Source organism: Toxotes jaculatrix, chromosome 14 (assembly GCF_017976425.1).
Source record: "Toxotes jaculatrix isolate fToxJac2 chromosome 14, fToxJac2.pri, whole genome shotgun sequence".
NCBI classification, from domain to species: Eukaryota; Metazoa; Chordata; class Actinopteri; family Toxotidae; genus Toxotes; species Toxotes jaculatrix.
The window spans coordinates 14,255,043-14,273,739 of record NC_054407.1 but is presented as its reverse complement, the minus strand read 5'-3'; the positions used below and the strand labels follow the sequence as shown (position 1 = coordinate 14,273,739).

At 42.3% G+C, this 18,697-nt stretch overlaps 1 protein-coding gene across 2 annotated transcripts in view; it reads right to left on the bottom strand.

Moving 5' to 3' along the window:
* arhgap21b (Rho GTPase activating protein 21b) overlaps nucleotides 1–18,697 on the bottom strand; it is a 42,265-nt gene that overhangs the window by 6,501 nt on the left and 17,067 nt on the right. For both annotated transcript variants that reach the window (XM_041054758.1, XM_041054759.1), the window contains exons 6-16: nucleotides 14,189–14,267; nucleotides 14,050–14,104; nucleotides 8,610–10,179; nucleotides 4,637–4,783; nucleotides 4,173–4,278; nucleotides 2,878–2,923; nucleotides 2,397–2,522; nucleotides 1,998–2,297; nucleotides 749–810; nucleotides 486–631; nucleotides 255–397 (exon numbers count right to left, since the gene is read on the bottom strand). In XM_041054758.1, the coding sequence (XP_040910692.1) occupies nucleotides 255–397; nucleotides 486–631; nucleotides 749–810; nucleotides 1,998–2,297; nucleotides 2,397–2,522; nucleotides 2,878–2,923; nucleotides 4,173–4,278; nucleotides 4,637–4,783; nucleotides 8,610–10,179; nucleotides 14,050–14,104; nucleotides 14,189–14,267 (2,780 nt within the window). The remainder of the gene's footprint in view (nucleotides 1–254; nucleotides 398–485; nucleotides 632–748; nucleotides 811–1,997; nucleotides 2,298–2,396; nucleotides 2,523–2,877; nucleotides 2,924–4,172; nucleotides 4,279–4,636; nucleotides 4,784–8,609; nucleotides 10,180–14,049; nucleotides 14,105–14,188; nucleotides 14,268–18,697) is intronic.

Here is an 18,697-nt window from a genome sequence, read left to right as displayed (position 1 = left end):
TTTAACAGAAACCTACATACTGTGTGAATAAACAGAAAAGTGAAGTGCATGCAGTTTTGTGTCATACACATCACTGTCTCCTACAGTCAAAGTGAGCTATCCTAGAATGAATTACCAGCCACTGTGGCTGACAAGTTGATGCAAAAATCAATATTTCATGCGTTTGGTAGCAACCTGCTACTCACAGCTACTCATCTGGATGCTAAACCACCCAGCACTTTCTCTGAAATACATGAACAGAGATGAAGACTCACCCTGTTAGACTGTGCAGGTGGACAGTCATCAAGCCGTACCCCAAACGTGACCCCAGCTGGAGTCTTTTTTTCAAAGGGCTTCCTCATGATCCCTGCGATACCAATTTTCCAAGCAGCTCTGTCCCTTGGTGGACTGGAGTCATCTGAGAAGGTACACACATATACATCTATAAATTAGCCAGATGGGATTAGAAATGCCTTCTAAGAACAGTAAAAGGAGCTGGTGTCTACCTTTCAGCGCCCTCCGCTCCTCTCCTGTTTTAGGTGAATGGGGGCTGTGGAACTTGCCGTCTGTTTTACCTCCCAGGAAGGCTTGTTTGATGCTAAGGGACTGGCGGGAGGTTTTGGGGGAAGGTTCAGACCTGCTGCTGGGAGCACTGATCCACACAAAAGGCAAAAAATACACACACAAATATCAACATGAGGTTGGCATATAATCAAACTAGGTAGATATGTGGTTGAGTACTGTGGATGAGTCATGTGTAGTTTCATACCTCATCATGTTGTATTCTTTGATCTTTCGACTGATCAAGTCCTGGCTTGTTACAGCAGCATTCTGTAATGACAGAGAAATTAGTTAGGAAAGTCTAAGACATTAAATAAAGTTAAAACTGTGTCTCTTCAAATTAAATGCAATAAATTTTTTTCTTACATGACTGAACAATTATTACTTGATCTTCCTTGTAAATCTAACAAAATCTTTTTTGACAGCCTTGAAGTTAGCGATACATAATTATTAATCCTTAAACATTTCAATAATAACAACTGCAAATCTAAAATGTTATACTACGTGGCTATCAGGAAGTAGTCGCTTATTTGACAGACTTGCTGACTAACAGTCTGGGACCAAGCCCAAAGATAAAAAAAAAAAAAAAAAGTGGACTGCAGGCAGACCAACAATTATGTTGTTGATAACTTAATATGAAATTCAAAAGCATAAAGAAAATAACCATCACAGAAATGGATAAAATTCTTCCTTAAGTAAAAAACATGATTCGGATAAATAGATCATATAAGGAGCTTTTTATTTAAATATGCCACAACCTGATTGGATTTTAATGTATTCACATTACTGACAACACGATAGAGCAGCTCTACGACAACAAGTGTCCTGTGTCTTACTATGTACACTACAGTTCTCCTACTTCTTCCCAAACATTTCCAATCTTGCCTAATCATGTGCTGCCAGAACTCCATCTCAGATACCAGAGTGAATTATTGCCAGAAGATATCAGTTAACGAGGTCTTGCTGAAAGGGAGTTTACTGATTGGCTCTTGGTCTAAAATGGAGTTTTCCCCTCACACCCCAAGAAGTGCCACCTTTCTATTTTTCTTTTGTTCTGCCCGAGTAGAACGAGTTTCCATTAACACCCTGTATTAGTTATTGTTTGGAATTTTATAAATAAAGGCTGTAATCCCCTTATTCATTGTATTTAATTCAAAAACAGACTTTGCTTCCCTTTGCTGTTAACCGGATAGGTGTGCCTGTTTTTTTCTTTTAAAACTATTGTGAAGTCTGGTTTAAACTTGTTTGTTTTTCCTGTAACTGGAAAAAAAAATTGACAAGTGCTAAGCTCTGCCCTGAGGGCATTTTACTGGATGGAATGATGACGACAGCTCCAGGAGCAGCTGTCTTTGTGAGATTGTAAATTTCTGCAGACCTTTATCATCTGAGTTGGAAGGGATGTGAAGTAATCTTGACCTGGCTGCACAGTTAAGCACACGAGTCTTACTAGAACACACCTCTTCGTCTGGGTTACTGTTTTCCTGAATGAATTTGATCCAGGAGAGCATGTCGTCCCTCCCTTCTGCCTGGAACAAATACTCGCAGTCTGAGGTGGTTAGTCGCAGCACATTCTTGCGTCGTGTCTCGCTATAGGAGATGTCAATCAGACAGGCCTTGATGCTGATTCGTAGTGGTTCCTCGTCAGATTGTGTTGACGCATGAGACAGTGCATCCTTCCTGTCTTTGTAGAGGGTCAGGGTGTGACCTTGTAAAACAGCATACATCTGCTTCCATGATCTCATTCCTCCACTAACACGCTACAGAGACAGAAGAGACAGAGGAAGAGACAAACTTACACGTCGAAACATTAGTGATTAGTGGCTGTTCAATGAAGACATGGGTGTGCAGATGCATACCTTATTTTTATCTGTAGTAAGCTGCCTAAAGTTAAGAAACCCTTCTTTGGAAGAATCAGCAAAGATATCTGAAGAGGAATCCCTTCGAGATCCAGAATCCCCAGACGATTTATGTCCGTCCAGAGCCTGCAGGTGTGAATGCATGACAATTTCTTTGGCATTAACAGCTGACAGTAGACTGTGACATGAAAAGTGGGGGAGTGAGAGACAGAGAAATGCAACAAATATCTCCAGGTGGAACCCGACTGGGGATGTCAAGGTTACATGGTCACCAGGAAATCCCAATATCTACAACACCTGTGTCTCAAAACACTTCCCAAAGGAAGCCAGTGACAGTAAATTGGGAGAAGACTGTCAAAGTTTGAGAAAATTTAGATTGTTCTTGAAATATGGCTAAATATTTAAATTTACAATTGGCTATTTTCAGACTTCTATATTTAAGAAAGGGTGGCATGTTGTGAACAGTCCTGTAGATTCTCACCTTTCTCAGGCTCTTGAGACTGGGCATATGCTTACTGGAAGATCTCCTAAAGATGAGGAAGAACAACAAAAGCCAATCTGAGGTCAGAGACAAAGCCAGGCAGATCTGTAACTCTATTAAAATGATAAAAGATTTTTTTTTTTTTTTTTTTTTTTTTAAGAGAGAGCAATGGAAATCATTTCTTCAAATATCTTCAGTTAAGAAACTTTGTTAGAGTAACCCAAAATAACCTCAACAAACCTCCACTCTCATCTCTAGAAAAAATTATGATGAAGGACAAGATACAGAAGGGTCTCATTTCAGAGATCTATAAGCTATTAATATCTCACTCAGTAGAATGCACAGTATATAAGGTTAATGCATGGAAAGAAAATTTACAAATTGAAATTTCAGACGAAGAGTGGAGGGCAGCATGCAGTAAGGCTCATACATGTTCCATAAGTACACGTCTAAAATTATTGCAGTTTAAATGGATAATGCGAATGTATATAACCCCAGTGGACCTAAATCGATATAATAGTAATGTACCAGACATATGTACAAAATGTATGGAAGACAGAGGCACACTGTTTCACTGTATTTGGCAATGTAGGAAAATTGAAATGTTCTGGGAAGAAGTACGAAAAATTATTGAGAAGATCCTGTTAAAGCAAATTGCATTAGATCCTAAGCTCTTTCTGTTGGGTGTGTACCCAGAGAAACATAACTACACGAAAAGTGAGAGAACATTCATGGACCTTGGTTTTGTGTTTGCTAAAAGAAGTATCGCACTGTTATGGAAGAGTAATCAAGCCCCAAATACTGCACAGTGGATTAAACAAATGTTAACAAGTCTTCCTTTAGAAAGAATAACATATATATTGAAGGCTAAGCAGCAAATGTTTGAAAAAATATGGAGGGCCTTTATAATTTTTGTGAAGGATTTTGATTTGACTGGGGATCAGGTAGATGGCTAAGGATAGTGGACGGGACAGTTCCTTAATATTTCAATAATAATTAAACATTTCAAATGTTTTGCAAATTACATTATAGAGGCAATTATATGTATGTCTAATGAAGCAATTGTTGTATGAGAGGAGCATTATTGTCGTTACTGCTTCATTGTTGTCGTGTTTCTTGTGTTTTGTTTTTTCTTTAGCAGCAATGAATACTGTTTTTTTTTTTTACATTGACGGAAAACTACATATGACTGGCTGCATGTATGTTATATAAAAGAAAATGCCAATAAAACTCTTTTGGAAAAAAAAAAAAAAAAAAAAAGAGAGAGCAATGACCCAGCACTGGTATACACTCACCCTCCTCTGCCGTCCTCCTGGTAATTGTCCAGACCCTCATCATAGGATTTGGACCGCTCTGTTTTGCTGGCTGATTCAGACTCCAGCAAAGCACTTCGCAAGGACTCTATAAAAGAATAAGAAATAGGAAAAAATGTTATTAATATTGTTAATGTTAATTTATAAGCCAAGTGATGAGTATAAATTACAGTCACATTAAGCTCCCAGAGGTAGCTTCAGGCTTTAGCTGTAGTCTAAGGAAAAGTTGAAGAAAACCAGTGAAAACAGAATATTTCAACAATAATATGTGTTAAGAGAAGTCATCTGTATTTAGAGTGCATTTCAAAGGCTAAGGCTAGAATTTAAATAGAAAATCTTCATAGAAAATATTAAACAACCATAAATTTCAGTGATTTGTACTGTGTTCTCTCTGAGCCAAGCCTTGACTCACATTTCCCTCACCCTTCCAACGCAACACTGTTTACCTTGGTCATGTGATAGCTGACGGCGGATGGTAGGGCATGGTGAGCCTGGACTGGAGGGACCTGTAGTTATGGATGGTGCAACGGATATCACAGCCGAGGGTGGAATAAGGGCAGCCTCCCGGTCGACACTGGGACTGACTGGCTCATCTAATGACAATAAAACAATCAGTCTAAGCACAGAGGTGATATGCAGGTTGTGTAAAAGATAAAGCTACATTACATTTGTGACATGGATATGCTGTTTTGTCTAAGCAATGCTATATTTCCACATCAGTGTGAGGACCTGCTGTATTAGAACATCTTTATATCAAAAACTACTCAATCATCTATCATCAGTGGGAAAAATTAAAAACAGTCTTTCAATGACTCCCAAGGCTAACATGCCACAACACAGCTGAGAGTGGGAACAGATCATCTTCTGACATGATTTTTTGAGAGAGAAGGAAGTTCTTCACTCTTGAGTACCGCCCACTCCTGGCACTTCAAGCCTGAAACAGCTCAGAGTACAAAGCTGCTCTCTGCAGCCGAGGGGCTTTTGGAGCTAAATTTAAAAGCAAATGTCCTAGTTCCAGCCTGTACCCAACTTTGAAACGGGGCAAAGGAAAAGGATGTCACCAACTCCCTAAAAGGCCTGTTGGGTCACCTAACTAAGGTTCTGCCCATCATCGATAAATATTATTTGGTAGTAACCACTTTAAAGACTTCCATTTTTATCTACTCTCTCCAAAATCTAAGACGACAAATTTCTTCTGCTGTAGTCTTCATACATCAAAGCCTTCAGCTGCTTGTTTGAAACGCTTCTGAAAGGCCTTACAACAGGCAGCTTGGTAGAGCAACACCTGAGGGGTTCTGCCCTGGGCCCAAACTGTTCATAAGCAATATCATGAACATCATGAAGAAGTCGAAACATGTTCACTTTCTTGTTTTATGTACAACTACCTCAGATATGATTATTATGATTGTAAATAGATAGTACAACATTTGATATTCCTCCAAAAAACTCACACAGTAACAAGGTTTCCCAAAGTGAATCTAAAATGAGACTGTATGGATATAAACATTTATTCCACCACCCACTGCCATCTAACTAAAATGCAAGAAAAACGAAGTCTGTAGATTAGATAAATAAATTGATATTTTGGGTTGCAGGACCACATGGCGCGACTAAGGCCTGGACCATTACTGCTTTCAAACAGGTCATTGATAGAAGCCCAGCTCAATCAGGGCACTGTTTTCCTGAGCCGGGGCAGCAGTCCCAGAATGGTGGTGTTGCGGCATCATCACTGTCACTGCCTGCTTTGTCTGCACCTGGACTGCCCAGCTATCTCAACGACCAACACTACACAGACCACTAAATGAACAGCAGACACACTGTTCATCATAAACCACAAGCGTGGTGGCCTCACTGACGGAGGTTATATTGTACATCCAACTTGAAACTCCCACATTCTCTAAACTCAAGACCATAAACTTAGAACATAAATTCAGCACTGTGTTTAGAAGGTCACATGACCGAGAGTGAGGAAAAGTGCAATAAGCACAACTTCAAAATGCATAGCAAATCAGTGACAACATAAACACTGACATGCTTCAGCTTATAAAGAAGACACACTGGCGCTGAACTTAAGGTGTTCCTTCAACTTACTCCCATTTTTATAAATTAATAATAATTATTAAACTTTTACAAACAAATCTTACTATAGTACAACATCAGCAAAGGTAAATCCACTTAATCTTCATGGAAGTATATGTAGTTGTGTTGTATTAGACAGCAAATTAATTTTCATCTTCAAAACAGCCTCCAGGACGCTGTGGACGCTCCAAAACAGACACACAGAGGGACAATTTCAGAAAATGCGAAAGCGATTTGCCACAGCACCTCCACGGGAACTCCAGCAGACAGACTGATTAGAGTTGTAGACTCTTTTGAGCTCACATACACACACATTCTTCCAGCTAAATTCTCTCCAGGAGGGAGAGTTTGTTGTTCGCCATTGCTTTCTGCAGTTCTTGCGCCATTCTTTCTGCGTAACTGTGAAACTGCCCTCTGCTTCCCATCTTGCTTTATTATTCAAAGTATGATCTCCCATTAAATTTTGAAGAGTACCATCTTCATGGGCTTTTTGAAAAATATGCCAATGAAATCTCTCATTTGTCAATACCTAGTGTCCTGTCACATTTACTGGGTGTGAAGTCTGAGTTGCAGGCAAACCATCTGAAGATTCAACCTCACCCTTGAAGTGGTGCCACTTATTTATTTCATTCCATACCTTTAGAAAGCAAATTATCTAAGAATTGTTGGGATCTGAAAGACAGACTGCATTACTTTTAGCTGGTGTACCTAATAAAGTGGCAAGTATAGATTATTAAAGGCCTGAAATTAATAGAAGTGAGCAGGCCTTTGAAGTGCTACCTTTGAGATTTGTGAATGAGAAACCACTTTCAAGTCAAATTCATTTTGCAACATATGTTAGATTTATCTTACACTGAACCACAACTGAGCAGCTTCAAAAAGACCCAAATTTAACTTTGAAACTAACTTCTCTCCCATGGGTCAAACTAAAACCTTCCAGTACTGTGGCTGCCTGTGACCTAGTTCCTCCATACAGTCTACCTGCAAAGTACAAAATGTTTCCTTTATGTCCTTTCCAAAACAAAAGTAGATCAGGTATCAGGGAAAGTTTACTTGAGTTAGAACCACAATAATTGGCTGACTTGGGTCTTTCAGTTTATAAGTTTCTTTTAGCAACCAGGGACTGACCATTTCTCAGGGAATCAACCTAATTATACTGAAGTAACACAAACATTTAAAACAATACAACAAAAATTAACTGTGGATAACAGGATTTCCACTCTTACATAGCCTTTGCTTTTCATATTTCTCCATGTGGTATCATAGGGAGACTGGTGGAGACACAACACCCAAAAATACATAATATGTATGCAAAGAGAGACAGATGGAGAGAGAGAGAGAGAGAGAGAGAGAGAGAGAGAGAGAGAGAGAGAGAGAGAGAGAGAGAGAGAGAGAGAGAGAGAGAGAGAGAGAGAAAGAGAGTGAGCGAGAGGGAGAGAGAAAATAAAGAAATATTTCTGAACATAAAATATTTGATACATTTTCTGACAGTGGATTTCAAAGAACATATAAGAAATCTAAAAAGTCCCACATCTGATACTCACTCTAGCCTCCAGCAATGTAACTATAGCAATGTTCTCATCAAGGCATGGCATTAAAACACACAGAGAGTTCTTATTAATTATGAATATTTTCTCACTGCTGAACTGATTACAAAAGACTCTCTAAAAGACTGAATACACAGAAAATCTTGGCTGTAAAATTCAGACCACATTTAGAAGTGTGTTTGGTGCCATTTCCAAAACGTGATGCAAAGCAGCTAAAAGCAAAACATTCTGATACCCTCTCATATTTTGGAACTGCTCTGCTAACACTGCATGGTGAGACAGTTTTTTTTTCCTGAGATGACAACTATTTAATCAACAGAAAATGCATTATGGGACTACTGAAGCATAATGCAATCCATTCAGAGGAGAGAACATACAAGAAAACAATGTATTAAGAAGAGAAATTCAATATATTTCAAAAGGCTTAAGCCATCCTTCACTCCGCTCCAGTAAAGCCAAATATCCCACAAACCCTCTCTGAATGCCACAAAACCCGATTAATAACATCTTCCCAGGAAGATTAATTTATTTGTGAACATCTCTCCAGCATTATATACACACACAAATGACACGCTGAATCAGATTAGCAACGAAACTAAAACTATAGTGGTCTACAGGCTGCACAGTCAGTTTTCATCCATCTATTTTAAACTGATTTCTATTAGCATCTATGGTGGAAGCCCTTTAATTAGCTACAGCATTAGCTCTGCCAGTCTGCCTCATGTTACAACTGCCTGTTGCCGTTGCCATGACAACGTGGGCCAGCAAGGCTTACAACTGATTATTCTCTTACCGATGAATGGAATGGAGTCCAGAGACTCATCCAGGTTGCTGGAGCAGGAGGTGTGACGTTGTTCCCCAAGGCGGCGTATGTGTATCTCTCTACGTGTATCATTGGGAAGCCAGCATGCCACCACATCTGCCGTAGAATCTGCTCCATCGTCGTTTACAGCCAGGATGTAGGAAGGGTGCCGCAGAGGGCTGGGATTCTTTCCAGACGGGGGCTTCTCCCTTAGAACCACCCCAGACTCTGTTGGGCTTCGCCCATTGACCTGACTCTGGGAGTCTGAGTGGGGAGGTTTGAGGATGCTAGGCCTCTGAGGCATCTGTTTCGGGGTGGAGCATGAAGAAGACCTGTGCCCTACCAATGCTATGTCTCTGTCTGCTTCAACATGCAGCATGGTTTCAGCCCGCATCCTGCTCTTGACTTGTTGGGTAGTGTGGCCTGAATGGTTTCCTTTAACTGAAACTCTTTGGTCGACAAAAGAATGTTCAGCACTTGAGCTCTTTCCAAAATGTGAAGGTCTGTCTGAGAGCATGGGTGATGAGCGGGTCTGAAGAGAGTCTGGTCCTTTAGAGTAGAGAGAAGGGTTTGGTGCTCCCCTCATGCCACCGCTGTATCCCACAGAAGGCCTGTAGAGCATGGCATGTCTGGGGATAGACTGTCTGCTGGGCCTTGTACCTTGGTCTGCCCTTCCATACCCTCCTCTACTCTCACTGAGTCGAACCAGGTCTGCTGGGTCAACATAGTCTATGGAGTGTGCCCGGGCTTTGTGCACTAGGCCATCTTGGGATACGCTTCGAGGGGGCCAGTTAGTGGCATGTCCCATCCTCTCTGCACCGCTCATACGGTCTTGCGAGGCACTGCGTGGAGCAACGTGAAAGTGGGGTGGAGGTCCTTGGTATGACCGTTCATGGGAGGTACTCCTTCGTCGTATCCCCTTAGGGCCCCAGTCTCCCCGGCGAATGGGATGAATGCCAAAGGTGGTCTGACTGGCAGCTCGCAAACTGTCCAGCCTCTCCTGGATAGTCCGACTACCATGGGAATGGATTCCTTTGTTGTCAATGTACTCCCTGTATGTCTGGTAAGTACGCCAATCAATGTTTTGATGGCTGGCTGGGTAGTGAGGTGCCTGACTTCCACATGGACCCACTGCTGGACCACTGGGGTAGACATCAGCCTTTCGAGGGTGAGGATATTGAGCTAAAGACCCAGGCCTCCCCCTGACAAAGACAGGGTCCATGTAGTCTATCCTGTGAGCTGGACCTATGCGCCCCATGTGGGCAGCTTCAGGAGGAACCACCACAGTCCTCACACTGTCATTGCGCATGCACACTGCCATCTGGCTTTTTGGATATGATGGAGGAGGAGGAGATGGGGGCACAGTGATCTCCTTGCGGTATCCATGGTCAGGAGGTGCTGTTGGCCCTCGGCAGACCTGCCCCGCTGGGTCCGTCGCCTGGGCCATGCCCGTAGGCTTACAGTCTACTCTGGGGTAGCATACTGGGGGTGGATCAGGAATGTGACAGGCATTTCCGCTGTAGCTGCTATGGCCACGGAGGTAGGCATCCTGGGAGTAGGCCTGGAGGCAGAGCAACAAAGCAGTGTTACAATAGATATAGTACAAACTGCATTTCCAAGTGTGTGTAAAATTCAACGTTGTGCCACTAAATGCTTGCAGAGAAGTCAAGCGTGATATTACTGCATGCATGTGTGTGGGCAGTGCATGTTGCAGTATGAGTGTGTGGAGGCGTTAGCAGTTCAGGGGTGTCAGTGGTCTTCATCTGCTCCTTATTTAGAGTTCTCATGGTAATGCTCACTGTTCCATGGAAGATGATAGTACACTACATGAATCAAAGTAAAAAAAATATTTATTTATATGAGAGACTTAAGATGGCACTTCAAACAAGATTTTTATGGTACAGCAGTCTTTCGCCAATATCGCTGTCCGTGTTCTCCATACAACAATAATTTGTTGCCAGCCAACAACTGTGATTTTCGATATAAAGGAAAAAACATTCCTGTATAGCTGTAATAAATACCTACTACAACTGCAAACACCATAAGATAAATGTGTAATGCTGTTTTTTTGTACCAAACTCCATATTTAGTCTGTGCTGTGACAGTTTCAGCAAAGACTGTATAGCAATCAATACAAAGGTTAGAAAGGAAATTGAGTATCTAACAATCGACACATTTGAACAAACTTGAGAACATAAAAACAAACATAAAATGTACGTAATGTGGACAGGTAACCGGTGTTTCCAATTACCCACCTCAGACTGACAGACTGTTACCAACAGAAGCCTATATTACTTCCCTTTGGGTAAAATCCTTTTGGATAGACACAAAGTTAAAGCAAGAGCTTCTTCCAATCCGCGATATATGTGCCTGTAAGGCTCAAAAGATTTATCTGCTTTATTCATAACATACTGTACACACAACAAGCAAGAGCCGTGTAAAGGTATGAGGACTTTGATCCTGCTACAACCTGGTGTCGAATTACAATCTTACATAAAGCTGTGTGTGCACCTGTAATCAGTGCCAGACTCTGTTCCTCCCTTTGTAAGCATGAGTGTACGGGAGAGTTCAGAGGTCACTGGCCTTTATCACACTAATGACATATGGCATGGAGGATGAAGGAGGGGCGAGGCTTCACTGACATGCCAGCTGGATGCCAGCTCGAGTGCACAATCTAACAGGTACTGCAGGCACAGTGCATCGGCCATTTCTACAGTCTACACATTCGATTCACCAACACAGAGCTGACCATTAAACAGTCATCCAAGGCAACTAAATAGCAATAATGTAAAACCTGAAGACCACATCCTGTAATGACGATGCTGACATGCATGACATATGCAAAATGAGACAGCAAGCACAACATGTCAACCTCAAGTGGCTACCCTGTCTGCTGTTTGCTTACCAGATTAGTAGTTTCCCGAGAAAAAGGCTGCCGTTACAGCATGAGAAAACAAGAGCGTTAAGAAATCAAGGGAGAGAGGGTGGAAGAGAAAAAGATGCCAGCAGAGCAAAATGCACACATTGTAAAAAACAGAACAGAATCAGAGAGGGGAGAACATTTAACAGCCACAGCAATGCCTGGGCTTGACATGCTAAAAATATACTAGAGGTGCAGCAGCAGTACAGAGAGATGAAGAAGGATAGATGTAGCAGGGGTTGCCACGTTACGACCTGCCTGTGCCAGTCTGTCCTGGGCGAGGTGGCAGGAGCAGAAGCTTGCTTCTCTTGCTGCTGTTATATCTCCATGGTTCTATCCATCTTCAGCCAGAATATTACGCTAACTGAACAAGGTGCCTCCAGTCTATGTCTCTCTCTCCCTCCCTCTGCTATTGCTCACATGACAGAAGCAGCAGCTGCTGATTATACATTCAGCTGTGATGGTACAGCTCCCCCTCCCACTCTTTCTTCCTCTCTCCTTTTCCCTCAGCATCAACCTGTTCAAAACACAGGGCAGTCAGCTGATTTTATCTACTGGTTTCAGCTCATCATTCATGCTGTTCCCTCTTTTTCTCCCTGCTCAGTATTTCCTCTGCTTTTCTCGCATACAGTTCCCTCCCCTTTCTGCTCCCTGAATCTACACTCTCTCCGTCGCTTTGCTAAGCAACTGCTGCCTGTCTCCAAGCAGTCAGTGTGTGCTGCCTCCTACAGTAATGTCATCCTGCTAGCATCTCTGATAATGCTCTTGTTCTTATGAAAAGCCTTCATCAGTCTGCCAGACTACATTAAAATATATTTTTGAGTGGCTGCTGGCCATTTACTGTGCAATAGTGTAGCCAGTGTTATCACAACACACACACAACATGTGAGATTCAATGGATGGTTACAGAGGGGAAAAAAGAGTCAGAGAGAGGGAGGGCCTAACAGGGAAGAGAGGTGGAGTAACAGTCAATTGGTTATCATTAAGGAGAAAATTAAATGATATTAGATGTAAGAAGAGGGTTAAGTGGATGTGAACAATATTTTATTTCTCTAGTCTAGTCTTCTAACTCATTTAAATCAACTCATGATGGAATGTTATATCTACACATCATAAAGAGCATTGACACCATGTTTTAAATAAATCACTGCTTGCGTATTTTTAGAAGGGTAGGCTGCTTAAACAGAGATCATTGTTTGTTTTAACAAAACACCGATTTTGCAATTCTGGATGCCATACTCAAGTGAATTACGTATCAAGTTAATTATTCTATGTGGTCATAAAGAATCCATGAGGGAGAAATTCAGGTAGAGCAAACAGCCTGGCGTTTTCATTATATAATTCATAAATGGGCTGTCAGATAACAATAAGCCCTTGGGAAGGGATTCCTGAGAATCCTGACAAAGCACTTAGTGTGATTTGCTATAGATATGGAACAGACCAGTGCAACCTTCACTTTGTCCTGAATGTGCAAAATGCATAGCAGCGTCCAACAGCTGCCTGCAGCATGCATTAAAGGCTAATGATGAGATCTAAAGTGCACACAGGTATAAGGGCATATCTCTGTTAGGGACAGAGTATCTCGTAGGGCTGAACGCTGATATTTGTAATTTGACATTTATCTTAATTTAAGGTTAATAATGAAAAAGAAAAACAGATTTTATAAACATTTTATAGTGACAAACACACTAAAACATTACACTCTAAAATCTTGGACAAACCAAACTAGAAAGAAAACATCAGCGTAAGCTCCGCACAAGAATCTCTATGCTGAATGTTACACTGACTGCTGAAGGTCCATAGCTAACATGCAGGAAGCCCCCAGCATCCAATACTGTAATTTAGGCTTAAATCAGAGGCTTAAAACAGTTCCAAAAATCAAACACATGAATAAATACAAGACTACAAAAATCTGACCTGTTTCAAATTCTGTTGCTTTTTTGGATAGTAATAATCTGCCACGCCAGGGCTGCCACATCTTTGGCAGGGTTTACAGATTTGGAGCCATACACCCAGAGTAAAGAGGACAACTTTTCTACAACTCAGCTGTTTAATTTAGGTCTATTCTGTATCATGCAAAGTTTGAAGACAACTGTTTTTGCATAATTCATTCTTACCTTTGCCCGTCAAAACATATAATCTATATGGATGAGGCTGTGTATATTACTCCATGATAATATGTCTGTATATGAATTTTAGGTCGTTTTTACTCTAACCCTCCAATTAGGCCATTACAGTAGCAGCGTCAGCAGCAGTTTTGGAGAACAGAAACGCTGCTATGGCCTGATTAGGAGGCCTAGATAAAGAGCTCTGATGGGACAGGCCGCCTGCATCTTATGACTACTGTCCCAACATGAATACCTTAAACTAGAGCAGCTCAGTGAGATTAGATGTAATGGAAATCATTGTTGGACCGGAGAGAGTAAATTCTTTTAGTTTTTTTTTTTGAAAAGGACAAACATTCAAAACTTTTTTCCCATTTCTAAAACCGGACAGTAAAGAGAAACTTACCAGCTGAAGTATATCTTCATCTTTTGGCATTACACAAAGTTCAAGAAAGTCGCCACTGTTGGGGAACAACAAATAGACTTAAATTATGAACAAGACCACTGACCAAGAATCAACTATAAAAATTTGTATTAAAACTCACCTGTCTTGGATCAAGGATATAACCTCACAATAGGCTTTCCCAATGATGCTTGCTCCATTCACCTTCACTATGCGATCACCTAACAGGCAATGAAAAAATAAAATCAGTGACAGACAGGGGTAGTAAAAAACTGTGAGCTATTTGTCTTTGACCACTATGACCATAAGATCTCACACGTCAAGGTTCCTCTTCATACCTGACCATCTCTGACGCTCCTGTAATTGAGGTAAGTATTCCTTAACCCATCTTTTCCAGAATAAGTCAGACATGTATTGAACCTGTTTCCACCTCCTATGCGCATACACATCCGTTGTTTAGAACACTCCAGGTGGTAATGATGGTGAAGTCTTTAACAGCAGCAAGTGACTGGGTGTCAATGCTTCCAGGTCATTTGGATCCATGGAGGCCTTGGTGATAGGCTATTGATGATGGCTTCACTCTCACAAAACACTGTGTGAAGACCCTCTTCATCCAAGTTTTGTACCTAAAAAGTTGAATTAAGGACTTTGCGCACAGACCTTATTAGCCTCTCCCATGATCCTCCATGATGCGAACCAGCAGGTGGATTAAAGCTCCATTTAATTCCCTTCTGCAGCATGACATCATTCATCTGCACTTGATTCCTCTGTTCAATAGCAACTTTCAGCTCATGATCTGCTCCTATGAAATTTGTTCCATTGTCTGAGCGCAGCTCCCGCACCTGTCCTCTTCTAGCAACGAAGAGTCTGAGTGCATTAGCGAAGGAGTCGGTGTCCAGTAATGGAGCAACTTCAATGTGCATGGCTCTGATGGCAAGACAGGTAAATATGACACCATACCTCTTCACCATGCTCCTTCTGCACTTAACCACAAAAGGTCCAAAATAGTCCACCCCTACACAAGTGAATGGTGGTTCATCTGGGACAATTCTTTCGTGGGGCAAATTTGCCATATGTTGGTATACTGGCAGAGCATTCAGACGGCGGCATGTGATGCACCTGGACAGTACTTTCCATATGGCTATACTCACACCAGTGATCCAATACCTCTCCCTCAGCTTAGACAGCATGTGGTTACGTCTACCATGACCCACTTCCTGATGTACATGCCTAGGCAAGAGCTTTGAGATGTGAAGATCCTTTGCCAGTATTATAGAATGTTTGCTTTCCACAGGTATAGACAATCTACTGAGCCGACCACCAACTCTCAGGATTCCATCTTGCACCTGTGCACAGAGCTTATTGAAGTGACTAGATTTCTTAATGTGCTGCCCTTTCTCCAGACTGGCTAGTTCTTCAGGAAATCTCTGTCCTTGACAGAACTTAATGATGGCAAGCCCCTGTGAACAGCTGTCCTTTTAAAACGATTCATCTCCTCTGCCACTGAAGATCTCTGCTGCTCCTTATTGATGTCAGACTCTGCAAAGGTCAGATGTAACTGTCTCCTCTTCTTCACACAGGACATGAGCCAGTCTTTAATCTTAAAGAACCATGCCACAGATTTCTTTAGACGTGTCCAAGAGGAAAAATACTGAATCATACGAGCCACTGGATCTTCCTTGACTTGCATGACATTCACTGCAGCAACTCTTTTGAGTTCTGGGTCCTCAGGTGAAAGATAGTTGATGTCATCCTTGTTAACAGGACACTCACTCTCAGGATGTAAAAGAAACTGAGGCCCTGACACCCATGTATGGGTTTGGATGAACACATCCACTTTCACACCACGAGAGGCCACATCCACTGGATTGCTAGCAGTGTCCACATACCTCCATTGAGGACAGGAAACTTTCAGGATATGAGAGACCCGATTTGCAACAAAAACTTTGAACCGTGAAGTCTTGTTCCTGATGTATTTGAGTACAGATGAACTGTCTGTCCAGAAAACAGAATCCAAAAGATCCATCCGCAGCTCTTTACTCCAAAGTACATCCATGCGGCTGGCCATGGTTGCAGCAATAAGTACCATTCTGGGGATGGTAACAGATTTCAAAGGAGCCACTCAGGCCTTTCCCATGACAAAAGCACTGTGTTTTTCTGAGTGCTCATTTTTCAACAACAGGTATGACACTTTTCCATACCCATCCTAACTAGCATCACAGAAACAATGTAACTGGGCTGTGGCAACTTCTCCAAACCCTGGTGGTTTCACACACCTGGCAACCTCAAATGTTTCCAGCAGATAGAGCTGCTGCAGCCACTTCCGCCACTCCTTAGACACTGACTCAGGCACAGGGTCATCCCAGCCAATTTCTCTCCTGCACAAAACTCTCAGAATTTTCTTCGCTGTTAAGACCGCAGGGCTCAGCATTCCCAGGGGATCATAAATGGAGCTGACAATTGAGAGGATTCCTCTTCTGGTGAGTGGTCTGTCCTTCAGTACAATCCTGAACTTAAAAGAATCTGATTTTATGCACCATTCCACACCCAGCACTCTCTCCACAGGTAATGAATCCAACTCCATATTCAACCCTTCCATGCCTCTTGCCTCCTTTGGCGTACAGAGAGACCAGCTCCTGGTAAAGTGACACTGCTTCCTCTTCTGTGGCCACTGACACAAGACAATCATCTACATAAAAACAATGTAATAATTTGTCCACTGTTTCCTCACTGTAGTGATGTCCGTGGTCCTCTGCACATCTTCTAAGGGCAAAGATAGCACAACTAGGAGACGACGTTGCCCCAAATAGATGTACCTTCATCCGATACTCAGCGGGTTGTTGTTCCATATCCCCTTTTGGCCACCAGAGGAACCTCAGCAAGTCTGTGTCATCAGCAGGGACCCGTACCTGGTGGAACATGGACTCGATGTCAGCCATGACCACTACTGGTTCCTTTCTAAACCGGGTCACTACTCCAGTCAGAGAACTAGTAAGATCAGGGCCTTGTAAGAGCTGAGCATTCAGTGATGTTCCTTGATAGCTTGCTCCAGTCAAATACAATCCTGATCTTTCTTTTGGTGGGATGTTAAACTCCATGGTGTGGTATATACCATACCTTTCCATCACCACGGTCCAGCTCCTCTTCTGGCACCTTCTCTGCATAGCCTTTAACCAGAAGCTCATTCATAAAGGTGTTATACTAAGCATGAAACACTGGGTCTTTCTGAAACCTTTTCAGATGATGCAAACACTGCTCCACCATTTTCTTGTTATTTGGCATGCTGATATTACTGTTCCTTAAAGGTAATGCAATCTGGTAATGGCCATCCACCTGTTTTACTGTGTTGCTCACCAACTCCAGGAACCTTTGATCTTCTCTAGATATCCCAGGTTGATCCTCAAGGCTGTTTTCAGGGGAGTCATTCTTAAACTGTTGCTGCCAGAGCTCACCCAGCTTCACAACTGAAGCTCTGTTCACAGTTATCTGTGCCTCTTGCCTCCAAAGGAGGCAAGAGGCCTTTGGAGGCCTCTTGAACAGTCTGTTCACAGAACTCTGTTCACAGTTATCTGCGCCCTCTGTGCCTCCTTTGGAGGCAAGAGGCAAGAGGCCTCCTTTGGAGGCGGTTAGCCACCGCCTCCTGTCAGTCCATTAACTGTCAGGCCCAACATGGTCCTAATGGCATATGGTCCATCATTTACACTACACACCACCTCTAATGGTTCCAGTGCCATAGGAACATTGGTCCCTATCAGGAACTCTATTCCTGCGTCGATCTGAGGTAGGTGAACATGTTTTAAACAAGACCATTTTTTAATATCCCTTTCAGTAGGAGTATTTCCTCGGTGCACAGGCACACAACTCACAACTTTCTCCTGCCCCATGGTTCGAAGGAGAATCTGCCCCTTCCTCCCTGTGAGGTGAAGCTTGTCCATCAGGCTCTCAGTACAAAAAAACGCAGTGCTCCCTTGGCCCAAACAAGCATATGTAGTGATAATTTTGTTTCCATTTTTAGATTTTACTTGGACCGGAACGATGGGCAGCTTGCAGTCCTGGTCTCCAGCCCCTGTAAGACCACTTGACACCAGCATGTTGTCAACAGACACCACTGTGTTCCTCCCAGTCTGCTCAGAAACATTTGGAACTTCTTTATGAAGTACTGTGGGATGTTTAAGGCTACACTTTGAACAGGAAATCCTTTTACGGCAATCTTTACTAATGTGTTCTGTACACAAACAGCCAAAACAAATGCCATTTGTTTTGGCTGGTAGCCTATCTTCTTCTCGTGAGCCATTTTTCCCATCTGCACACATACATCTAATGTGTGTCTACCTCCACAGCAGATGCACATTTTCCTTCCTGTTTGTTCGATTTCCTTCTCCTTCTTTACAGACTGATGTTTGTTCTCCACACGGCCGACAGTGGTTGCAAAGCTGGTTCCTCCGTTTCCAGATCGAAGCTGTGACTTAGGTTTGATCACAATTTTATTTCCATTTACTGGCAGAGAGTCTTTCCAAACACAGGATCTGTCAGCATTTTTACTTGCCTTTCAATGAAGTTAGCAATGTCAATAAATTTTGCCCTCCAGTTATATCTTTCCTGCAGCTCACAAGCCTGGCTCCTCCATCTGTCTCTGAGTTTGTATGGCAGT